We start from the raw sequence: 23434 nt of genomic DNA on the forward strand, positions 1-23434 counted from the left end.
TCTCGCTTCTGACACGGTCTGAAGCAGCCGCGCACAGCAGCGAAATTAGCGAACCTTCTCCGCGTCACGAGCGCTGCCCCGCGTGTCCCCTTCGCCGCGGCTCGTCGATGTGACAAGCCTTCGGGCCTGGAAGCGCCGGCCCGTTCCTCGCGCCCAATCCCAGCTCTGCTGCTTTTTCTACATGAGCGCCGCGCGTCCGCCCAACTGGCGCGCGGACAAGTTTGTACGTCCCGCCCTGCCTTTTCTTTCTTCGTCCCCTTCTTCGTATTCTCTTCCGCAAGCACGCTGACAGGCCCCTGTGCGAGCGGAGGAGCGACAAGGGGGTGCGGGGAGAAGCGTAAGGCCTTCTTCCAATTTTGCTCGAGCACGCGACAGGCGTCTCATATTTGCTCGCGCCACTTGGAGGCGCGGCAGCAGCCTTCGCCCGAGCCTTCTCCGGTCTGTCCCTGTCTCGAGTTTTGTGCTAGTCCCCGGTGTTCCTAGCTCCGCTCCGCGCTTTTTTCGCCCTTTCTTTTTCGCTTCGCAGCGCCGCGTTTCCCTTTCCATCTTTCTTCTCTGCGCTCTCTTCGTCTCTAGTGGCTGCGCGCGTAACGGGAACCCTAGCTGTGTCTACATTGCATGTGTGTGCGTGCATGTAGATATGTAACTATTGCCTCACTCTTCTGCGAGCTTATTCGAAACTTAACGCCTTGAGATCGGGCAAGTTTGCTCCGGGCTTGAGCGAAATACCTAAACAAAGCGCGCACACCGTGGAGGCTGGATTGCGAAGTTTGCCACCCCCTTTTTCCACGCGCCCATGCATCGTATTTTACTGGTATTGTAAGAGCATTCCGTAAGAAAAATTTAATTAGCGTCGCGAGGGGCCTTAAGTCGAGTAAATATCCCGATCCTCTCTCTGCATGTCCCTTTCCTCTCTCTCGTTCCCCGCTTTCCATTCCTTGCTGTCTGTAGTATTATAACACCTTCGTTCTTCACATTACTTTTGGCAGGTGTCGGTGCTTTCCTCTTCGCATGAGGTGTGTCTCCCTTTCGAGTATACTTTCTTTTTATTTCAGGGTAATTGCCTGTCTCTTTTATTTCCCTTTTCATCTTTGCGCGGCGCTCGCAGCGGCAAAGTCCACGTTGTCCGACCCGGGCGCCCGTCCGGCCGTGACTCGCGCCTGCATGGCTGATTAGCGTCTTTCCTCTCGTGTCGCTCGGGCACGCTTGTTGATTCGATGCCTTGCATGAGCGCGAGCAGCAAGAGAAAGAGAGAGAGAGAAAAAGAAAGAAAACAAAGTTACGTGCAACTGTCGCAGCTGCTTTCCATCGAGGCATGAGCGAACTTTCGCGCGCACGCCGTGGCTTTGTATTTTTCGCGACTGCCTAGCTGAGTTGTGCCGCCGCGATGACCAGAACTTTTCACCTGATTTTTTTTTTATTTTTGCGATTCTTCTCGCTTGAGAAACACTTTGGGAGAGTTTTGAATAATATTTGCACAGGGCAGAAGGTGACGGATGAGGGTATATGATTAGAGTAAACATTCGGTGAAACGAAATCCCCTTCTTGGTTATTATCACCTCCTTCCGCGTTTTAGGCGGTCCCGATCACAAAGGCTTAATGTCGAATGGAACACTCAAACTACGCGAGCGGCGCCTTGCGAATAGCGTGCCAGAGAAATATCGTAACATTGAAGGAAATGCACGTGTACAGTACTTGACTTTTTACTTTGACGAAGCCTATCTTACCGTCTAGCCTGTATGCAATGGTTGTACTGGGTCTCCTAAGAGCGGACAGCATCAGTTGAGTTTCAACTGGCCATCACATGGGGCACGGCTCACCGTTGCATGTTCGTGCTTGTGTTGCGACCCCTTCAGTTTCTTCGGCAGCTTGCAACTCTCGAGCAAAATGTTAACGAGAACTGTTGAAAAAAAAAAAAAGAAAGAGTCATGTAAGATTCAAGTTTGCATGCAGCAGACAAAGCCGTTCGAGGTATATCTGTTTTCCTTTCTTTCTTTTTATATTTCGGCAAGCGTGTTCCAAATTGCTTTTCACTTAAGCTATGTCATTTGAACATCAGGTATTCTGTGGCGTTTTCTTTCCGTTCAGAGCCTGATGTCACATTTCGAAGATGTTTCCTTTCTTTACCAATCTGCCGTCTACATGAAATTGTTCTGGTGTACATGCAGTTTGATTTACAATACGTAGGGTGTAATGCAACCTGATCAGCACAGACAGCTTCTACAATTGCTTGGGCGCCTGGCAAAAGCAAAACGAGTCTTGTGAGATGGCTACGTTGCTGGACACTTGATAATATTAGAATTAAAAAGCACAGCCTGTGAAACAGGCCCAGTGCCTGCCCTGTAAAAACTGGCTTTGTTGCTTTTGCATATATTCGCTGCAATTAAAAGAAACGTCAGCATGCACGTAACAACGCGCAAAGAAGTGAACGCTGTGTGCGAGCTTCACAAAAGTGAGCTGCTTGAGCGTCACAACTGTGAAACCGATAAAGAAAGCGCTATTGTCTCGCAAGAGCAGCAGTGATTACGACGAAGATTCAAAATCTGCCGAGGTAACCTAGTAAGAACGACAGTGCTTTGTTATTGAAAACGTCCCGTTGGGCTATTGGAATGTCACTGCCATCGGTGTTAAGTGTTTCGTGTGTGCTTTGTTGCTGTCTTTTGTTGTAGAAGCCACTGATGTGCACGCAAGGCATACTATTCCTCTTGGATCATTATAGTGAATTTTATGTAATCGCAGGTACACAAACATATCCATGATGCACTGACTAATAACAACGGCTTTAACCGGTGCGGCACAAAAGAGAGGAAGATTATGCTCTGAATAGCCTGGTAGTAAGGCTGAAAGGTCAGGGGCATATTATACGTGTTAGTTAAAGTCTTTCAGCCGTGTTCCAAGTTCTCTCTCGCTCCCTCTAAGAGATGCCTTCTTTCGCCTCTCGACACCACGCATCTCTGGATACGCCGTGGCGCCTTATTCCTGGCGTTGCATATCGGAGCTTTCGTGAACTAGTTGGCCGCGCGAAGTGGGCATACACAGGCCGCCAGCGTCCTCCTCGCCGCCAATTGTCCCGTTCTCCTTTTCTCTGTCCGCAGGCGACTCAGATGGACAACTCGCTGCGCTACGCCCTGACTAAGGTCGAAGTGTTGGTGACCGACATCAACGACAACGTCCCTGTGTTCGACTACGACATGTACAATATCACCGTGATGGAGAACCTGCCGCCCGGCTTCACCGTTGTGCAGGTGCACGCCGTGGACAAGGACTCGGTGAGTGGGCGCCGTCTGCCGACGGCTTCGGCCCTCCGAGCCGAAATAACGCACGAACAAGATGAGCCATCCCCACATTTATATTATATACTGTGCGTGGAGCAACCAACTTCCATGTACTACGTGGAGCATATTGTTTTAACACTTGTGCGCCGGTTTCTTATAGTCGGAATACCCGCGCAGAGTTGATGACGTCATTGTCGCTGAGAGCTCTAAGCATTCGTGCTATAGAAGTGGCTGCTGTGAAAACAAAGCACTTCTCGGCGGGCTAATGGTTGGGACAGAAAGTTGGACACGTTGAATCTCGTTCATGATTAAAGGTAAGGCCTGGAGTTTACGGTAAGACAAGAGAAGAAGACAGGAACGTAGTGTCTACCGGCTTCTTTTCTTCTTTTTTCGTGAAGTCTGAGCCTTACCTTTAAATATGTACGAGAGAGAGAGAGTACTCATTCGCCTGCTGTCAGAAGAGCGAAGCGGTAACTAACAGCAAATAACTGGAATGAGCGGAGAACACGTGATAATTTACGAAACAATTACTCTGAAGCTGAGTTAGTTTTTTTTTTTTTTTGCTGACACGATAAATCTTAATACACAGACTCAAATATAAGTTCACTGCTAATTGTGCAAATTCACTTCCGAAAATTGAGCGAGGCTCATGATACCAATGAGCGATGCGTCCCACATGACTGCCTCGATATGTTGGGCTTCTTATTCAAGTTTGACTGTAAGTGGAGGGTCGACGCGAGACGCATAAATTTCACTTTACGTTGTTCTCGCTGAGGATAAACCGTGCTTACTACGCTCTACATTAGGAACTTAACCCTGCATCCTGAATCATCAGTTTTAGTTGCATTCCACTGGATGGCGCACTTGCTCCTGCATTTCTGCTGCTTCCCCCCCCCCCCCCCCCCCCTGTTGCTAGGAGTATTAACTGTGACTGACGGATGCAGGGTTTAATACTGTTCGCAGCACGCTAACAACAACCCGAAGATAGTGTTGTCAGCGACCAAGGTTATGGCGACATGCGTTCACCATAACCTTTGTTCACCTGACCACAGTTTACAAAAATCGAACCGCGCCTAAAGGCCACCCTGAAGCGCGTAGAGCGCGTTTGGCGAAGCGCTTTGCTTATTTCGAGGCTCTTGTTGCGCAGGGTGACAACGCCGACTTCCTCTACCACTTGGTCGACGAAACGGGCGGCTTTTCGATCGACGAGAAGGAAGGCTGGATCCGGGTTCGGGACCCGTCCAAGCTCGACCGGGAGAAGGTTGACAAGCTGACCATGAGGGTGAGTCTATCTCTCGCACTGCCGGCACATACGTATATATCAGTGTGCATGTTGTGTATGCGAATCCTGCGTGCATCATAGGGGCTGCAATGCCCCGCTGATGCACCCTGCTTCGCTGCTGTGTCATTATGTCTGTCGGTTGCTTCCGTTGTTTCCCGCGGTGGAAAACTGCGCTGCCCACAACTAGGCCACATTCATGCGTTTTGTCCCATAGTTTACCTTCCTCATTTCGGTGTTGGAAGAGCACTGTGACTATTGCGCACGGAATGCAAGTTACCATAAAAGAAAAAAGAAAGCCGAGTGAGTGATGCGGGTACTATGATCTGTACAGTCAGGTATGCCGGTCGTTTCAAATTATTCAATGCAGACTTTTATTTTAAAACTCGTGAAAGCTATTTAAGCGCATTCTTTGCACGTTGACTGTACGATAGAGCAGACATTTTTTACGTGACAGAGTACAACAAAAAACATGATTAATTAACTAACAGTGACTTATACACTTTCTTATTTTTTATATTAGGGTACATGAACAAATGGCCAAGTTGAAACCTTTCAGAAATGAAAGCGAGCCCAGTGCTCAAAATTTCAGAATAGTCATATGTGGTTGGCGATAATGAATGTGAAAGAAAAAAAAAGCTCTTTTGAATGCTCTTCAAGCTGGCTTTCCCACGTTAGACACTGATAAAGTGGCATCGCTTGAATGACATACAGGCACAGGTTACGTCTTTTTATGACGTAGAACATGTTGACGTGACTTCCTTGACGATACGATGCGCGCAGGCACCATTTTAGCAATGTGCTAGGTGGCAAAGCCAACTGAGTGCCCTGTCAAAAGAGTGCTTATTCTCCAAATTCGATATTTCGAACCACGGTGTCGATTCAGAGGTTGTAGGAGCTGGGCTCGCCTTCGACATTGAAGGCCTTCAATTTCGAAACACAGTGTTGTACCCTACGACCAATAATTAGAAAGGTGATTAGATAATGTTAATTATTAGTCTTTTAATTGGACTCCTTGCGCAAATAATGTCCGCCTTGCCGTATAATCCACCTGCACAGATCGCACCGATGTATACTTTAAGGCTTTTCAAAGAAATTCTGTATTGAACAATTTAAAAGAGTATAACTTTTGGATGACAGTGGCGGGAAATTGGGAACTGTTGAAAGAAAAGCTGGCTGGTAGCTGCCTGCCGTGGAATGGGAACATTGGCTCAAGAAAGAGGATAATAAAAAAAAATCAGCAATAAACTCAAGAAACGCACGAGCAGAAGCGGCACAAAACAAACACGCAGTTGACTGTGTGCTGACCACTGCTGTTAGTCCACGGAATGAAAATTAGTCAGTGAACAGTGCGCAGTGTCTGTCGCCCGGCTACCAAGAAATAACTAAATTATAGGACTACCAGAAAAAGCACACGATGTTTTAATCTCGTTCCACAGCAATATACAGAAGCTGAGTACGCTACTGAGCTTTCAACAATGCTCTCCTCTACCTCCGGGGCTCTCAGGAAGAACACAGATGACGCTATACTAAGGACCCGTATAAGGCACATGTTCTGTTAGAAACTGCTTCTTTCAGCTTGCGCTGATTGCCCCTGAGGGGGCGACAAAAACGTTCCACCATGCTTTAGCACGATGGCGCCGCAACCTTCGCCAACGCAGAGCGGAGTTGTAGCCCGGCCGCCAAATTACGGCAAATCACGGCTCTAAAAGAACCATTTCGAAACGGGAAGACGCGTACGCTATTCCCAGTTTATTGCATCACTACTGCCCCCTTACTTGGAGCCCAGAAAGATGGCCGCGAGTTTCGCGGAAACGACTTGTATACGATTGCCACACTGTTACACAATACGAAACATCTGAGCTGTATATAGCCGTTTCGCCCTGCCCATTCGGAAGGATTGTGCGGTGTTACGAGCGAATTCGGTCTGCCTTCTCATGATAGCAGTTATAGACGTCTGCCGCATGCCCGTAATACTTGACATACCGCCCACGGCTCTTACATTTTTTTTTTTTGTCGTCTTGCCACGCGACAGCTTACAATTTTTGAGCTTAGAAGTCAAGGAGAAAGGAGAGAAGCAGCGCAAAAAAAAAAAAAAGACTGCAGTGTTGTCCAAGGAAATAAAAATGCCAGAAAGACCGCACGTGTCTTTTTTTCGTCTCTGTTCCGCCATCTTTATCTCCCTGGGGCGGAGAAAAATAGAAATAATTTGGATTAACGCCACTGCTACGGACCTTGTTGCTGCCTGAAGAAACCCGGGAGATGGAACTGTTGTGTACGCCAAACAACGGGAAAATGAAAAAAAAAAAAGTTTATTTGCCCGCCGCCTCCTCTTCGTTTTACTCAGTTACAAGCGAGCAAAAGGAAAGCAGGCTCGAGTAGAGAGCGTTGGCGGAATAGACGAAGCGCGTGCGGTACTCTTCAGAGGAAGCTCTATTGAGTGGTCCCCTACCAGAAATTTTCACGCGTTGAGGAAATTGGCCTTTCGGCGATGAGCTCGCGTTCCGTCGTTGGGACACAGAGACAGATGGAGAGAGAGGCTAAAAAAAGAGGATAGCAACCAAAGTACTGCAACAGCATACTGGCGAGAAATGAAGGGTGTCAGAAATGCCACAGGCATTTTTCGTCCGTCTTCCTCAGCGCTACTTTGCATTTGGCTCAAGACTTGAAAAATGGTCACCCGTTCTACTCGGGCATGAGCTCCCCCCCTCCTGCGCTTTTCTCTTTGTTTTCACCAGGATACGCATTCTTCGTCCTTCTCTCTCTCTATATATATTTCCTCTCGGTTCATATTTTCCTCGAGCGCAAAATGCCGAGGTCAGGCGTCCCGCGCCCAGCGCGCGAGCCCGATGCGCCCACGCGCTAGCTCTTTCCGCGGAGTGCTCCAAAGCGGTCAACTTGAAGAGCGTGCGGGGAAAGACCTTGCCCGCCTCAAAACGAAAGACAAACGTGCGCGCGCGGGCATGCTCGCAATATGGGGCGGGCTGAAATGGAACAAATAGGCGTCAAGTATGACGGTGCCACAGTTTCGGTTCCTCGGAGAAGTTTGCCATGCGTAGCCAGCGGTCGGTCATTTGTGGTGAGGGAACGCGTGCCTCATGAGGATTGCATGCGCCCCCCAAAAAAAGAGAAAAGGAAAACGGGGGAAAAAAAAGTCCACCTCCACTAGAAGAGAAGAACAAAGGCCCTCTTCCAGCAGCTGCAGCGTGCGTCGTAAGGAGAGTATACACTTTCATCTTTCATCTCCGCGGCAGACACCACGCAAGCAGCGAGCTCGTTGCGTCCAGACAAAGCGGCCCCGCAGCTTCTCTGACAGATGCGCGTCCGCGCATACGCATGCGTGCGCTCGTTCGTCGTATCGCGCGGTGCGCGGAATTGTGTGGCGACCATATATGTATACACATACGCGCATATCGCGCTCTATAACGGATGTCAGCCGGGGCTCACTTCTCGAAATGAGATGGCGCTGTGGCGCGTGAACAAACAGCGCGTCACTTTCTGCTCTCAACTGGGCGCCGCGGTAGAGCTCATGCACGTCGGCAAACAGCGCGGGGAGGACTTCGCATTTCGTTCCGTTCGTATACATTGCGAGGAGAGCGACTTCGGGCGAGGAAGCAGTTGCCCGAGTAATGGCAGCCTGGCAGATAAGCAGACACGCCGAGTACCCCGCGGCCTCCGAAAGCTAAACTACGTTGCATAGATGCGCCTCCTCGACCTTTAAGGCCCAACTCCATCGGCGCTCTTCGGCGCGCGTCCTGCGCGCTTGGGGGCCCACGCGTCGGCCAGAACAGGTCTGCGCATGCGCGACGCGTCGGCCACCGCCCAGCGCGTCCACGACGCGCGCATCTGACAGTGCCAGATATCGGCGCCTGCGCACGGGCGCTAGCGCGCGCGTCGGAAGCGGGGTCCGGTTGACAACAATCGGAGGACCGCGGGGCTCGTGAGGACTCTTTTCTTCATAGCTTCGTGTTCCCCGAACTTTTCTTCGCGGTTTAACTCGTCCTTTCAGCGCCCCCAACCATGTATTGTTCACGGCTTGACATTTTTTCAGTCGGCTCGCGAGGGGGAGCGAGCCAGCACCAGGTGCATGGAGATGCAAGCCCCTTTTCGACGCTCGTCGCGGCGCGTGCTGGTCGCGCAGGCGTTCCGCGCGCTCACCGAGGGGCGCCGATGGAGTTGGGCCTTTAAGCGGCGTTGACGCGCCGCTCGCACTCAAATAATCCCGTGGCTGTGGGAACGCTAGGACGGGAGGCGATATATAATGACTCGTCGTCGCGTTTCGCCAGGAAGAGAAGCTCTGTCACTCGCGTGGAATGTCATTTTCCCGCACTGCTCGCCGAAAGGAAAACTCGCGCGTCCAAGCGGAAAGTGAACGCGTCGAAGTGCTCCAAGTTATGAGTCTGCCGGAGAGCTTGTTAGCGCGTACTTACGTGGGCCTGCTTGTAAAAAAAAAAAAGCGGAGCTCTGGCAGCGGAGCTTTGCCGCCGAATTCCCATATTCAACTCGTGAACTCATCGGATTCAAAAGAGAGGAGCTCTCCTGATGGCTACACCAGCGCCCCGCGGGTAAAGTCGAATGTGATGCGCCAGACGTAGGCTAAATAAGCGAATTGCAGTTTGTACAGCAGGGAAGCGTATTCGGCCTGTTCTGTTGCTATAAGAACACAAGAAAGCAGCGCATAATGGTATTGGGCGTTGGGATCAAAGTCCAGGGCACTTATTCAGAAAAGCAGTTGTTCATTGTATTTGCTTTACCAACTGAAAATTTAATGTTTTGGGTCGTAATGAGAGAACAGAATAAAAGGGCGCATTGTAGGCGTCAGAGTAGCTTGGCCTCTAAAACCGTATTTTTGGCGCCTGAAAGCGAGATACTTGCATCATAAATTCCATCGAAAATGCAGCCATTTTCTAACAGAAACTTCCTCTGGCTATATCAAAGTTCAGAAAACTAATACAGCGCTCCCTTGCGACATATTAAAGGAACCAGCAGCAACACGCATCCCTTCCTCAGCATTTACCCCGCGTCTATCGGAGCGCGAAGGAATGTAGTACCGTTGATAGGCTCGTTTCGACCGTGAGTTAGCGACGTTCAAATATAACGAGGGAGTAAGCACGTATTCTAAAATAGCGGTGCGTATGTTCCCGCTTAGGTGGAAGTAGCATATGGATAAGCCTGAAAACACAAAGCAAACGCATAAAATGTTTGAAAAGCTCACTATAGACGCAGTCGAAGTTTTGTTTGTGGGCTCCAATTAAATAAAGAGGAAATACAGTGACAGAAGCACGCAGAAGCTAGCGATGAAAATTGCTCATCTATTCCAATCATCCTAAGTTCACGAAAACAGCGGCGGAGAGGAATTCATTTGCAGCTTTCGCGGTGCCAAGATGGCGCTACTTCTCATTCAGAACTATGTATATACAGGGTGTTTCACCTAAGACTTTCTGCAATTTTTAAAAATAAGCTATTTGAATTAGATGCGCGCTTTTTCTGGCATAGCATTGTCAGTGATGTAGCACATCATAATGCAGCCAAGACGTGCTAACTAGCAGGCTTGTTAACCAATATTTAATAGTTAACTTTTAAACTATTATCGTTGGGCTCCTTAATTATTGAGAGGCATGTAGCCCACGGTAAGTAATGTCCATATCCGTTTTTAGAATTTCGATAACGCGATTATCCTCGGCGCTGTGGCCCAACAAATTTTGGCTATTTCGACGAGTTAGGTTCACTGGAGAGGTTGCTTTGCCTGCAAGCTTCTCAAACCGCATGCATTTTGGCGCGATGTAGGCGAAATTTGTTGGGCTACAGCGCCGAGGATAATCATGTTCTCGAAATTCTAAAAACGGATATGGACATTACTTACGGTGGGCTGCATGCCTCTCAATAATTAAGGAGCCGAACAGTAATAGTTTAAAATTTAATTATTATATATTGGTTAACAAGCCTGGTAGTTAGCACGTCTTAGGTGAATTATGATGTACTACATCACTGACAATGCTATGCCAGAAAAAGCGCGCATCTAATTCAAATAGCTTATTTTTAAAAATTGCAGAAAGTCTTAGGTGAAACACCCTGTATAGTTCATGCGCTAAAAACAAACGCATGGTTGAGTGCAGTGTATGCTTATATCTCGGCGGATATGAAGGCCCCTGTGCACTCCGGGCCCCTAAAGAGTGCTCGCTTGCAAGCTCCCTGAAATTTTCTTCGAACAGAAAAAAAAAAAAAAAAATTCCACTTCTTGTCGCAGACAGACCTCAATTTCGCACCCACGTTTTCAGTAACTGGTCCGCTGAACAACGTAGCGATTGTTTCCTGTACTTCTCAACTACTTTTAGCGTTTGCAGTAAGAGCTTGGCAGGTGGATTCTGACTATTCAATGTTGCTCTGGTGGATGGTCAAAATTTCGCGACAAGTGCGCCACGTGTCTTCGCAGACGACTCGCAGAAAACAGCTTAAGCCTTCCTGACCGAACTATTTGCTCCGCCCAGCCGGGCGATACGTAAAGAGCAAGCGACACCGCGCCGGCTACCAAAATACTTACTCTTTATTCATCCTTATAATTAAGAACGGCGCTGCACAGACGCAAAGGAAAAAAAAAAGCATTTGCTTGTTATTTGGTCTCCTACCATGATCGTGCCCCATATACAGATTTACAGGCGCCTCCAGAAAAACAAAAGAAAAAAAACGCCTTCAAAGTACTTTAAAGGCGCTTTGCGTCTAACATGTGTTTCCAGTGCCTACAAATGTAGAGTATGTGGGGAAACTAACATAATAATAGGCACCACGCCCAGGAGAGAGGTTTCCCTGGGTTATTTTTTTCTGTGAGACCTCAAGTATTCCCTCCGCTTAATGGACACAGTATCGTCGTCTTTATACATCAACGGATGAGGCATGCGTTCTCGCAAGAATTACGATGGGACCATTTTGCTGCTGAACAGCAGTTCCTGACTCACTAAGTGCCCACAACAGACGGAGTTGTTTGCGCAGCGCGCATCTGTCGAGCACTGGCGAGACTTAAAGAGGCCGGCCGTGCCCGCGACCACGTTTCCTGAATTTGAAAACAAAATGAAAGTGCTCGCATTTTTTATGTTCTGCCCCCCCCCCCCCCCCCCCCCCCCTGCTAGCGGGCATAACATTGTTTAACTGTCAGCCGTCGCCAAGCATTAGGCAGGAACCTATACCGTAAGAAAGAAAACAGAGTAGTATAGGAAATGGGCCATCCATCTTCAGTACCATGAGTTCTTCGCGGTTTCAAAAAGTCTGGCGATTCTTCAGGTGCATTATGATAAGAAAACAAAACTAGCACGTCGAACGCAGACGCATTAAAAAAATGGCGGTCCCTTGAAAATTTTCGTGCATTGCCAAGATACTTGAACAATGCAGCATTGTTATTCGGTTCAGGCGAAAAAAAAAACCACGAAAAAAAAGCATAGCATATCCCTGGGTTTTCTAAAGCGCGGAATTGTTTGGGTTGCGATGACGAATGGTCTCCGATGCATTCCTCCAGCTATGATTCGCTAATGTGCAGTCGAGCGTGCCCATACATCGGCGACCCAGCTTCTGCGGCCCGGCGCGCCATCAGGCAACTGAAGGGTATTAGATGGGAGTTTACCATGCGTCCTCTGATTGGCCTCTAGCCTATATACTTTATGACCGCGCCGTCTCGAACGACCATTCAATTTTTCATTAGGGCCCGCTGCGCTTGTTGCTCCTGCAATATGAAAGATGTGGGCCCCTGCGTTGGGCCCGCGTTAGGCGAACAGGGAGCCCCAGTAAGTGACGTTAATCGCGGGCCGGCTTCGCTCGCGCGTCCGTTCCCTAAATCATGCACGCGCCTACACAGAGCGGCCGAGCAACCGAACGCTTCCGCGCCGAGAGCGCAGAGCATGGCCACGGGACGAACATTTCGTTCGTATCGCAAGCGCTTCCCCCCCCCCCCCCCCCCTCTTTTTTTATATATATATATATATAGCTCGTCAAGGCAGCGAGGATAAAAAGCAACTTTTCCAAGCTTGGGCTAAGAGATACGCAGCGTATTACAGCTGGTGCAGCTTTTGTTTTTCTCGGCGAGCAGCTGCCACATGACGAATACAAGCAACTCAGCCTACTGGGCAGTATAGTACAGCTCCCGTGAAAAATATAAAGTCCAAGGGGTTTGCTTCTGAGCTGTCTAGCGGGGCTCCCTAGCACATCTAGCAGTCCAAAGCTTCTGAGGATTGAGACCGCGAAGCTATATTCCTCTTGCGAGAAATTTCGGTCGCTGAGGGTGCATAACGAGGCATACATCAGGCCTTGCAAGCAAACCCCTTGGGCCGTACATTTTTGACTGGGGGGGGGGGGGGGGGGGGGGGGGTGAATTCATTACGTGGTTGAGCTAGGCTGCAGATTTGCTCAAAGGCGAAAAGATGGTCTCCCTTCGAGCAATTGTTGACTTGAGAGCAAAGGGCCATGGCGTACCGATTTCCCCATGCCAGTAATCTTACATCGTTCAAACAGCGTCCCAATGTAATTGGTTCTTAGCATAAGTGTCAACTTGATTATAAAAGTTGCATTTATGTCAGCCTTTCGTGGTGAACTGAGCAAGAACGACTGAATTACGTGTGTTTATATCGCAAGCAGGCGCGATTATGACACTGGAATGTTGTGCGATGCTGTAGAGGGTGGAGTTGACGTCACGGTGATTGGGAGCTGAGTTCGTAAAACCGTTCCCACCATCAAACGCCTTCGTCAGTTCGGTCCCAAGTGACCTGAGGCCAGCTCCAGCTATCACAGCATCGCGATATTTACCCAGGCAGCACGGATACAAGTCCTCCGCAGAAAGGTCGTGGGTCTCAGCCGACGAGCCACAGTGGTTGTTGCGGTTAGAAAAGTGCACTGAATCCCAAGCCTAGCGTTTGCCTGACCATTATGTCAGACAACGGGCTTTGAGAGCCTGCAGCGTCTCCGTGTCAGCCTACCAGCCATCGGCGAGTCATTCGCTGTGCATGCTTAGGGCAGCACTCGGTGTAGCAAAGAGCTGACAACAGCAGCAGCAAAACATGCATGCACTTTCAAAATACGCACTCAGTACACTTTTTAAAATGGACGAATCAAGCTATACATCCGTAACTCTCTGGCCAGCAATATAACCACGTAAATGGGATCCCTCTGGTGCTGGTTGAAGTTTTCTTTGCGGTGCAGTGTGGTAAGGTGAATTAACGGTAAAAGCAGGTATAGAGGAAAGCTCCGAGGAATAGCACTTCTTTAAAATAATTTCTTAAAGCCTGGTGAAGCTCAGTACTTTGTTGCAGTCGAATTCAGTCAGGACAGGCTTAATCTTTTGGGAACTGTGATTATAAGAAAGCAATAATTGCTGAAATTTTATCCGCTTTCGAGGTCGAGGTCATAGTCATGCTACCAGCGTCATTGTCAAGTTCTCGGTCGCTGCATTTGGCTCTTTGCGAGCTCTGATCCTCTGATACAGTATGCAATAACAGCATTTTGTGCATCCTAATCAGCCAGCTTCTCGTGCTAATGAGGAGAACATAAGCTCCGTTCAGTTGGTTTTGAATTAGCTGTTGAAATTAAACAAATGAAACATTCAGTCCAAACATAGCGCTTTCCGACATAGCCAGCGCTATCCAGTAACTCTGAATGGACGTTCGCCTCCAGCTCTGCACAGGTCGCTACAGATGTACATGCCAACTACGGACTTTGCTGAATGCGGCAGTAGACTGCAAGCGACTGTAGCGACTCACTAAATCTCGCTTTTACAAACAAATGTAGTGAGCTGCGAACACGCCAACGCCAGATATTGGTACAGAATGCCCTGTCTGGTCACGCGCGGCACTTCCTTGTCGAAAACGGCCCATTTAGAGACCCCGTTGCATGCGTATACCCCTGTATGTATAACAGCCACCGGCATCCATGTGGCGTCTCATCTCCTGGACGTCAAGGCCTCAGTAAGATGACGAGGAGCGGTAAATGTAGGTCAGACGGCACTCTCGTGTCACGACAGCGGTGTTCCGCGTGCGATGAAGACAGCTTCCGGTTTGACCACAGGCAGAGCAGCGGCCAAACGCTGTCGAGCGACTCTTCCCCAGGTGTGCGACTCGTTTAGTGGACGGGGAATGTGTACAGCGGAAGAGCCCCGATTCATCCAGACTTAACAACCTTCAAGAGGCAACCGTCCATTGTTTGACAAAGATGGGGCAGCGAGGAGGATAGAAAAGTGGATGGGGCGAGGGGGAGATGAGGCGGAAAAGAAGGAGGTGAAAGGAGCCGAAAGTGTAGCGGCTACAGAGGCGATGACGAGCAGTTGAAAGGAACGAGTGGCTCGAGTGACTTCCTTTATAGCACCCGCCACAGCGCCGGTCGCGGGTAGCGGCGAGAGTGAAGAGCTATTGCGGCGCGCCGACGCCGCGGGAAGAGCGTTCCCCGTCTCGTGACATAATCGAGCCTTCACCGTGAAAATGCAGCCCAGATGGGCTTGCTTAGGGCGTCGTGAGTGAGAGCAGGCGGCGACGCGAGCTAGTTCACGCGACAGCCTTTCGGCTCAAGTAAACGCTTCCGCTCATTACGCCAAAGACGCAGTTCAACGCTGCGAGCGCCGACAGCGAAACTCGTTCCCAGACCTTTCCAGTCTAGGAAATTGGCACTTAAAGCGCAATCTTTCTCCCTCACCCGCTCAACGCACCTCTGGAATCACCGCGCCGTAGCAGCCGGTCGGTCGCGCTGCAGGCGTGGTGATGCTGGGGTGCCAGAATAAGGATCCCCATCAATTCCAGCATCGCATCCTGGAAGATGTAATAGGAGGTTCTCTTCTGCCGTAATAGTACGCGCGGCGCTGATGGGTGTTTTGAACGAAGCAGCATTTCTCACTGGAAGAGGGCGGCCGGAAGTAGCTTCCGCAATGACTTCACTGAAGGTCTATCTAAAGTCAGCTGGCTGAAGTCGACAAGCAACTTTCTACACATTTTCTTTTCATTTTCGGTAAAGTTCTGTGCTCAACTACCCTACGGTATTACCGTAAGTCTAACTTAGCACTTGTACTGGACACGTGCTATGTGTGTACAGTGTCGTTTCTGCTGTAATTTATGTGTGGTTTTCGTTGACGGTTAGGCAGAATATCAACCTCAAAATAAGTAATCAGTAAAAAGAACAATCGAAACAAATGCCATGTAGTACATTAGCGAAAGAAATATGCCAGTGAACAAAGAAATCCGGTGCTGGTTGTGCAAATCGTAGATCCGTGGCATATATTAAGCGGGACGCTCGGAAATGCTAGGCAGAAAGGCATCGACAGCGTTGCAGTCGAAAACCGTATCTGGACACTCAGTGTTTGCGAGCTTGTCTTCAGAGGCTGCAGCGGTGGGATGACTGTCCTCTGCCCATGACCTGAGGCCTGTTCTTTGCACTCGCAGGTTCTGGCACTGGAGCGCAAGCCTAACGTGAATCCGGACGCTAAGGCGAGCACCACCATCGTGGAGGTGTCCCTGCTGGACGCCAACGACAACAACCCTCAGTTCCTGCCCGAGGGCGTGTACGTGTTCAGCGTCACCGAAACAGACCCGCCTGGGACCATCATCGGATCGGTGAGGCCGCAACGCTTGCGTTAACGCGCCGTAACCATACAGAAGACTCCTCTTATCCGTTTTGAAGCGTTTTCTATCAGCTTACAATGACTCCAACACTGCGTGAGTAAGCCCTGAGTGTTAAGCCATCGCCAAAGTCAGTGATAACGGTTACTCAGCGCATACAGAGTTGTTTGTAGCTCATTTGTTGACCGGATGCAAGTGTATGCTGCGGTCACGTTTACAAATTCACCCGCTGACACGTTTCCACTGTATGCCCAGTTCTCGTAGCTTCGCCGCTCTGAGTGGGAAGACGCCGGTTAGTCTGAGCTCCCGTGTACCCTGGCATGCGCGTAGGATGCTTGGAGAGAATGTTACCGTTCACAAAATTGCGTGTCGCACACCGCAAGTGTAAATACCCGGCGCAGTACACGCTTCTCAACCAGTACAGTGCTTTCTCACCAGAACTGTCGTAATCCGAAGGCTCAAATATTCTTATCATGCACAAAAGAAAGCGCGGAAGAGGCGGGGATAAACTGGGAATAAAGCCGCGCTTACAGAAAGCTATTATGCCCTGCTATTGTACGGTATCATGTACAGTACAATGTCGCGCGCTAAATCACTGGTCATTCCTCGCAAAGAATGAAAGTATCCCGAGAGCCGCAGATAACACGCGTTTCCACGCCGTTTTCTTTTTCGCGCCTAGGAACTGTGCCATGGAGTAGAAGAAACAAAAAGAGGGAAAACAACAGCCGAAAGATCGGGAAAAACAAAAAAAAAAGGCATGGAACCCTAAAAAAGCGTAGTGAGTCACGCATAGAGGACCTTCAAAGCGTTGCCGGTTACTCCACAGCTTAGTAATTTATTCGCAGAAAGCAAGCCGCGAAGAGATAACAAAGAATAAAGACAAAAACAACAAAAATCCGGGGGTGTGGGCGGGGGAGGGGGAGGGGAGAGCAGCGAACGTGGTGGCGGCGGCGACGACGAGAAACGGCGAGGGACAAAACGCGGGCCGGCGGCGTCTTTGTTTCGGAGGTGACAGAGAATCGCGCGCTCTCTGGCGCGAGAACGCAATAAGAACGGCGGCAGCAGGGCCGGGCATACAGAAATAACGGCGTCGTGCCGCCGCCGCCGCCGCGTGAATCCCCGTCATTGTTCGCCGGGAGCCGCGTTCGTTTCTCTCGCTTCACGCGCTCTTCTTCTTCTTTCCCTCGTTCTCGTTTCATTCACCCGGACAGTGAACGAACAAACAATCGATCGGAGAGGAAAGAAAAAGTTGATTGTTTCTGAGTGGCGAACAAAAGGTCGTTATCTTTTTTTTCTTGGCGCTGCTGTTCCCTCGTGCCGCTAACAGAGCGCGCGCGCTCGCTCTGTGTCTGGCGGCGACGCCTCGATACAGGCGGGGCTGCGGAGGAGCAAGCGGGGAGCCGCGCCGACGAGCAGATAGAAAGCAAGCAGAGACAACAACTGGCTCTTCTACGCGCTCCGCGAAGTGCCCCGCTCGCAACAGTGTCGCGCTAAGGTCAAGGGGAAATGCGCTACGGTATAGGGTTGAGACAAAACAAAGCGAGCCCACGTACTCCGTCTCTGGCCGTGCGTTTGTATACGCATACATAACCAGACGACGAGTGTGTGGGCGCAAGTGGGAGGGATGGAGACACAGTTAGAGGGGCGAGCAGGCTAAATATAGACCGCGAAGGAAGCAGACGGAGCGGAGAGGGGAGAGAGAGGGAGAGACAGAAGAGCACAAAGAAGTGCGACCGACCCATAACACAATAGGGCGAGCTGTGTGTCCATTCTCTAAGCTACCGCGCTGCAGAGCTCGAGGTGCTGTATTGTATTAGCGGCCGATCTCAGGTGCCTCAGCGCGATCCGCTTCGTTTGCTTCCATCGCAGAAAAGAGCACGCGTAATCTCGGGATAGCGGCCTGCGTGCGAGTCGCCGCTGGTTCTGCGCAAACAGTAGATAGCGCGCGACCGGCCCCGTATTATGGTCGCACCGCGTACGAGGCGCCCATATTCCGCGATGCGGGCAATCAAAACGGGGGTACGCATCTCGCGCGGGACTTTGTCGGGAGTATTGAATGGCCCCGATCCATCACGTCCCGATCGCCAGGGCTGCTGTCTCGGTCATTTCCCCGCCTCGCGCCCGCCCCCGGGGCCTTTTTCGCCCTCGTAGAATCGGGGGTGTTTAGACGGGGCTACACAAAAGGGGCGATCGTGCTGCGGGGACGGATTTGCTGTACCTCATTTATGCTCTTCTGAAAGGGACACGGTCGTCCTTTCACGAAGAGTGTAGAGGGGGGAGCGCGCGGCTACGTGAAAATAAAAAGAGAACACCCGAGGCTTTCGCTACGCGAGGTTGTCACCGGCGGTTGATCTTGAGGAAAACAGCACGAAGTCGCTGTCGAGTATTATGCCCGCGTCACACGACAGCGATAAGTAGCGTCTTTGGTAAAACGGGTTCAGTGAACCGACGACATTATATCTCCAGACAAACTTTGTGAACATAGCGCTTGGGTGTTTCCCGCACGACAGTGTGTTTCCTTCTTATCTGCAGTACTTTATCATTGTAGCGCGAACGAGTCGCGAGAGAAACTGGCTTCCCTACAATACGAGAGGTGCCTTTGAAGGCTGTTGTAACGTGCGATTACAATGCGATTGCAATAGTCTCAGGAGGCTATTGTTAAAGGAAGTGAACGCTTGGCACGACACATGCTGAGTGCAACGGGCTCTTGAGAGACGGACATCCATGCGGTTTTGGCTTGAGTATCTAGGCTTACCTTGCTCTCTTTAAACTTGGCGCGCAAAATGATATTTTTTGGTCACTGCTGACGAATTCATGCATGAGAAGCGCTGAGGCGGCTGGGTGAATGTGTATAAATACTCGGGCGCCTTCTTAACCGCATTATTAAAGAAAAAAATCCGATAGCATTTAGGTTGCTTGCTGTAGTGGCTACAGTGAGCGTCAATGCTCTTGTGATTTTCCCGCCAAAACTCCAGTTGAAACCGGTTCCATTGCCCTTATACAGTATGCAAGAGCAATCACCTTCTAGAATGTTCGAGTAGCTTCCATTCAATTATCATATGGGATTATAGTAATTATATCCACCCACCGTAATCCATTTACTTGGGTGGGCCTACTTCCAAAATTTTCGGGGTTCTTATAAATTTTGGGTGGCGGGCCAACTTCGGAATTTTCGGGGTCTTCACATTTTCAACTTTGGCGCTGCCCTATGATTGGTCCACTGGTGGTCACGCGATGCTGAGGATGCCACGACACTCTCAATCGCAATAGATCGCGGGCAGTCCTTATACCCCGCTGGCGCGGTGGTGCAGCGGTTAAGCGATGCACCACTGCCCCGGCTGGTGACTGTTTCAAACACAGCCACCGATGAGGGGCTTGTGAGACCCAGGTTGCTCTTACCGAGCTCCCGTAAGGCTCATGCGCAGCGCCATGGTGGTCAGGTGGACAATGCACGGCATTTGGCGATACTGGACTGTTTGCTGACAATCCGGTGGGCAGGTTGCGATGACGTCGCAAGGTCGGGCGACCTTTCTCGGCCAATCAGGGAATCTTGTGTCGAGAATTCCAGATTTCACGGTGCTCTCTGATTGGTCAGTTAGGGCCGCGTGACCCTGATGGCGTAATCGGAGGATTTACCAATCAGGAAATTTTGTTACGGTGAAACCGGAATTTTTTTGTGAGATGACAGCCCAAATGCTATCGCATCAGTAACAAATGTTGCTTACACTGCAGGCACGGTGCACGGACGCTCGATCCGCACAAAGCTGCTCGATCGTTTGTGAAACCAACGTTGCGGCTCCTGGTCGAGAGGCTGCCGTGCACTGGCCAATCACGGTTTCCAACGAGCCGATGGCCGCCAATCACACATAGATTTATGTTATGTAAAGAAATGTGAAGAACAGCGGTGAGGATCTAGACCCTCTTGCTTGCTGCATAGGTGTACGTAACGGCTGATGTACTCTCATGATTGCCTCCTGTACCAGGCCGGATCGTAGACGCCTACGCCATTGCAGCGCATTCGTGTTGGAGGCAGTCCGCTATCGTGAAGTTTCGATTAGTGCAGAGTGCCCGTATTCGCCTCTTCCAGGTGGTCGCGGTGGATCCGGACATGGGCGACAACGGACGCGTGGTGTTTTTCAAGCAGAACGACACGCTCAGCTCGAAAGTGCCGTTCGGCGTGCACCCTTTCAACGGCTCCGTGTACGTGCTCGACCAGTTCCGAGAAATCGCCGTCAAGCCGGACCGCTACACCTTCTTCGTCATCGCCTCCGACGTCGCCAAGAGCGTGCACGAAAGGAGGTGAGGCTTCGCTCAGAATCGTTCCATTTGCAAGCGCTCTGCGTGGCATCTAGGTTTTCTGTATGTGCAGTACAGAAAGCCTCGATGACTGCCTGCCGTCAAGGCGCAAGCAGGCGATGTCAGTGAAGGCGCAAGGAACGCCGCTGCTCGCTGCATCTTTCATTTTGTTTCAAGATACTTCTACAGAGCGCTGTTAAATACAAGTTCTCTGCAAAGCGTTCGTGTGACGCTCCGCCACATGATCACGCTCCCTCTACCCGACCGTTGCGATCTAGCTTGCTCCTGGCCACGGACTCTATTACGCCTTGCCCGTCATCTCGTGAAAACGAAGTTGAGATCTTCCTGCCCGTGAAGAGAGAGTTCAGTTCCGTATGAATACTCACGAGCGACAGCCGCTTTACGGATTCATGTGACAGTACACTGCACTCCAGTTCCAGATAGAAGCGCTATTAGCAGACTGCTTTCGTTCGTTGTTTTAGTATTACTTTTATGTAGCTAAAGGCAGCCACGCGCGAACGACACACTGTCCTTTTCGAAGGTTCCTAGGCGGCTGAGTTTGCTTGTCTTGTGCACCGTGCTGTGCAGCTCATGTAGCCTCGCCAGCGCTCCAAATGTCTGCAGATGAACAAACTTTCTACTCTCTCTTCAGTGCTTCAGTGTGCCAGGAGGCCTTTGATGCAAACGCAAGCAAGGAACGCAGTGGCCTTGGAGCTTTTCAAAATAACGGTAATCTGACATTAGACGCCCGGATAAACGTCACATACATATGTCCCTAACCTTCTGCGGCGGAAAATTTTAAATTCCGCTTATTTATTTATTATTTTTTACAGAATATTTCTGTCGCTTCGGGAGCATTATCGCAGGGGAGACAGTATTATAAGTACGCGGTAATTGTTCACAGTAATGCGCAACAAAGCACCAAGGTAAGACAAAACAATAAGTTCGCAATACAAGGGTAACAGAAAGTTTAAAAATGGAAACAATGTTACACTCACAAATATAGTCGAGGATAAAAAATCATGGTTATTACAGATTGAAGCCCGTTCTTCAGACAACAAGTTTCACTTTTTCACTGTTTTTGGAGAAAAAAAAAGTTTTTGAAAAACTCTTGGTCTTGCAGTCGTGCTCGCGCACCTTTTTGGCGTGTTCGGGACGTGTCGAGACACAAGTTGGCTCCTACGGGGAGAATTGAGACGACAGGGCTCTGAATTAAGAGCAAAGGACACGCGAAATTTCGCGATTGGGAACCATGATATTGTTACGTGGCCCGAAGTCTATGTCGGCACAAGGACGACCGGAGCACAGGGTCCAGATCACAGCTAGCCCCGAGCGGCAAGCGCGCACACACTGGGCACTTCCTCTGCGTCGTCTTCACGGAGATTATCCGTTACATGGCCCCCCGGTCGGAAAAGCACCGTCTCGGTGCTCATCACGGCAGTGAGGGGGACTGCAAGAGGTAGGGCTTGAGGCGAGAGACGTGCACAACATCGGTCTGATGCTGAGAGGACGTGGCACCGGGGAAGGCCGGAGCGATCTCGTAGGTGACTGCGGTGACTTGGCGCAGGACACGGTACGGGCCGATGTAGCGGGACAGAAGTTTTTCAGAGAGCCCCACGCGGCGAGATGGCGACCAAAGCAAGACGAGGGAGCCAGGGGTGAAGGAGACCACACGGTGACGGCGGTTGTAGAATTCCTGCTGAGAGGTCTGGGAAGCGAGGAGCCGGGAGCGTGCGAGTTGGCGAGCGTGGTCAGCGCGGGTAATGGCGTCGTGGGCGTAAGCAGACGGCGGAGCAGTAGAAGTGGGAAGCAGCGTGTCCAGAGGCAGTAGGGGCTCGCGGCCATACAAAAGATAAAAAGGGGAGTAACCGGCAGTGTCATGGCGGGAGGAGTTGTAGGCGAAGGTCACATAGGGGAGAGCGGTATCCCAGTCGCGATGGTCCGGAGAAACGTACATAGCCAGCATATCGGTGAGAGTGCGATTGAAGCGTTCTGTGAGGCCGTTCGTCTGCGGGTGGTAGGCGGTGGTGAGCTTATGTTTCGTAGAGCACGATCGAAGAATGTCAGCGACAACTCTGGACAGAAAGCATCGGCCTCGGTCGGTCAGAAGTTGACGGGGAGCTCCATGATGTAGGATAAGGTCGGTCAAAAGAAAGTCGGCAACATCAGTAGCCGTACTGGTGGGCAGTGCGCGTGTGATCGCGTAACGTGTAGCGTAGTCTGTGGCAACAGCTATCCATTTGTTGCCCGAGGCGGATTCCGGAAATGGTCCCAAAAGGTCTAAGCCGACGCGATGGAAAGGTTCCGGTGGGACGTCAATGGGCTGAAGCAGACCGGCTGACAGAGTGGTGGGGCGTTTCCGGCGCTGGCACTCATCGCAGGCAGCAACATAGCGGCGTACACAGCGGTAGAGGCGCGGCCAAAAGAATCGACGACGCACGCGGTCGTAAGTACGGGAGACACCCAAGTGACCAGCAGTGGGAAGATCATGCAGCTCTTGGAGGACAGCAGTGCGAAGGTGCTCGGGGACAACGAGAAGGAGGTCTGGGCCATCCTGGCTAAGGCTCCTGCGGTATAAAACTCCATCACGGAGCACAAAGCGGCGCATCGGAGGGTCGAATGGGGCGGTGTTGAGGCGGTCGATAATGGAGCGCAGCTCGGTATCGCGGCGCTGTTCTTCGGCCATGTTAGCAAGGACAGAGAGGGAGCACAGAGCATCCACGCTGTCAGTGCCAAGATTGTCACACAGGCCAACGGGGTAACGGGAAAGGCAGTCGGCATCAGCGTGCAAGCGGCCAGACTTGTAGAGTACAGAGTAATTGTACTGCTGCAGGCTCAGTGCCCAACGACCAAGCCGTCCTGTAGGGTCTTTCAAGGAAGAGAGCCAGCACAACGCATGGTGGTCAGTGACAACTGTAAAGGGGCGGCCGTATAAATATGGGCGAAATTTCCCAACAGCCCAGACAAGAGCTAAGCACTCGCGTTCGGTAATTGAGTAATTCCGC

The 23434-nt window shown here is 50.7% G+C and overlaps 2 protein-coding genes across 6 annotated transcripts in view; one reads left to right on the forward strand and one right to left on the reverse strand.

The window, feature by feature from the left end:
• LOC149353314 (protocadherin Fat 3-like) overlaps positions 1–23434 on the forward strand; it is a 273844-nt gene that overhangs the window by 188210 nt on the left and 62200 nt on the right. For both annotated transcript variants that reach the window (XM_089582466.1, XM_089582467.1), the window contains exons 12-15: positions 3096–3269; positions 4423–4557; positions 15957–16127; positions 20221–20432. In XM_089582466.1, coding sequence (XP_089438592.1) covers positions 3096–3269; positions 4423–4557; positions 15957–16127; positions 20221–20432 — 692 coding nt within the window. The remainder of the gene's footprint in view (positions 1–3095; positions 3270–4422; positions 4558–15956; positions 16128–20220; positions 20433–23434) is intronic.
• LOC149353315 (uncharacterized) overlaps positions 1–23434 on the reverse strand; it is a 148039-nt gene that overhangs the window by 57678 nt on the left and 66927 nt on the right. For 3 of the 4 annotated variants that reach the window (XR_016290956.1, XM_089582469.1, XM_089582468.1), the window contains exon 2: positions 1821–1900. The exons of the other annotated variant lie outside the window; for it this stretch is intronic. The gene's annotated coding sequence lies outside the window, so the exon portion shown is untranslated. The remainder of the gene's footprint in view (positions 1–1820; positions 1901–23434) is intronic. 4 annotated transcript variants of the gene reach the window in all.

This window comes from Amblyomma mixtum, chromosome 3 (genome assembly GCF_055824585.1).
Source record: "Amblyomma mixtum isolate Tamu chromosome 3, ASM5582458v1, whole genome shotgun sequence".
Taxonomy (NCBI): Eukaryota; Metazoa; Arthropoda; class Arachnida; order Ixodida; family Ixodidae; genus Amblyomma; species Amblyomma mixtum.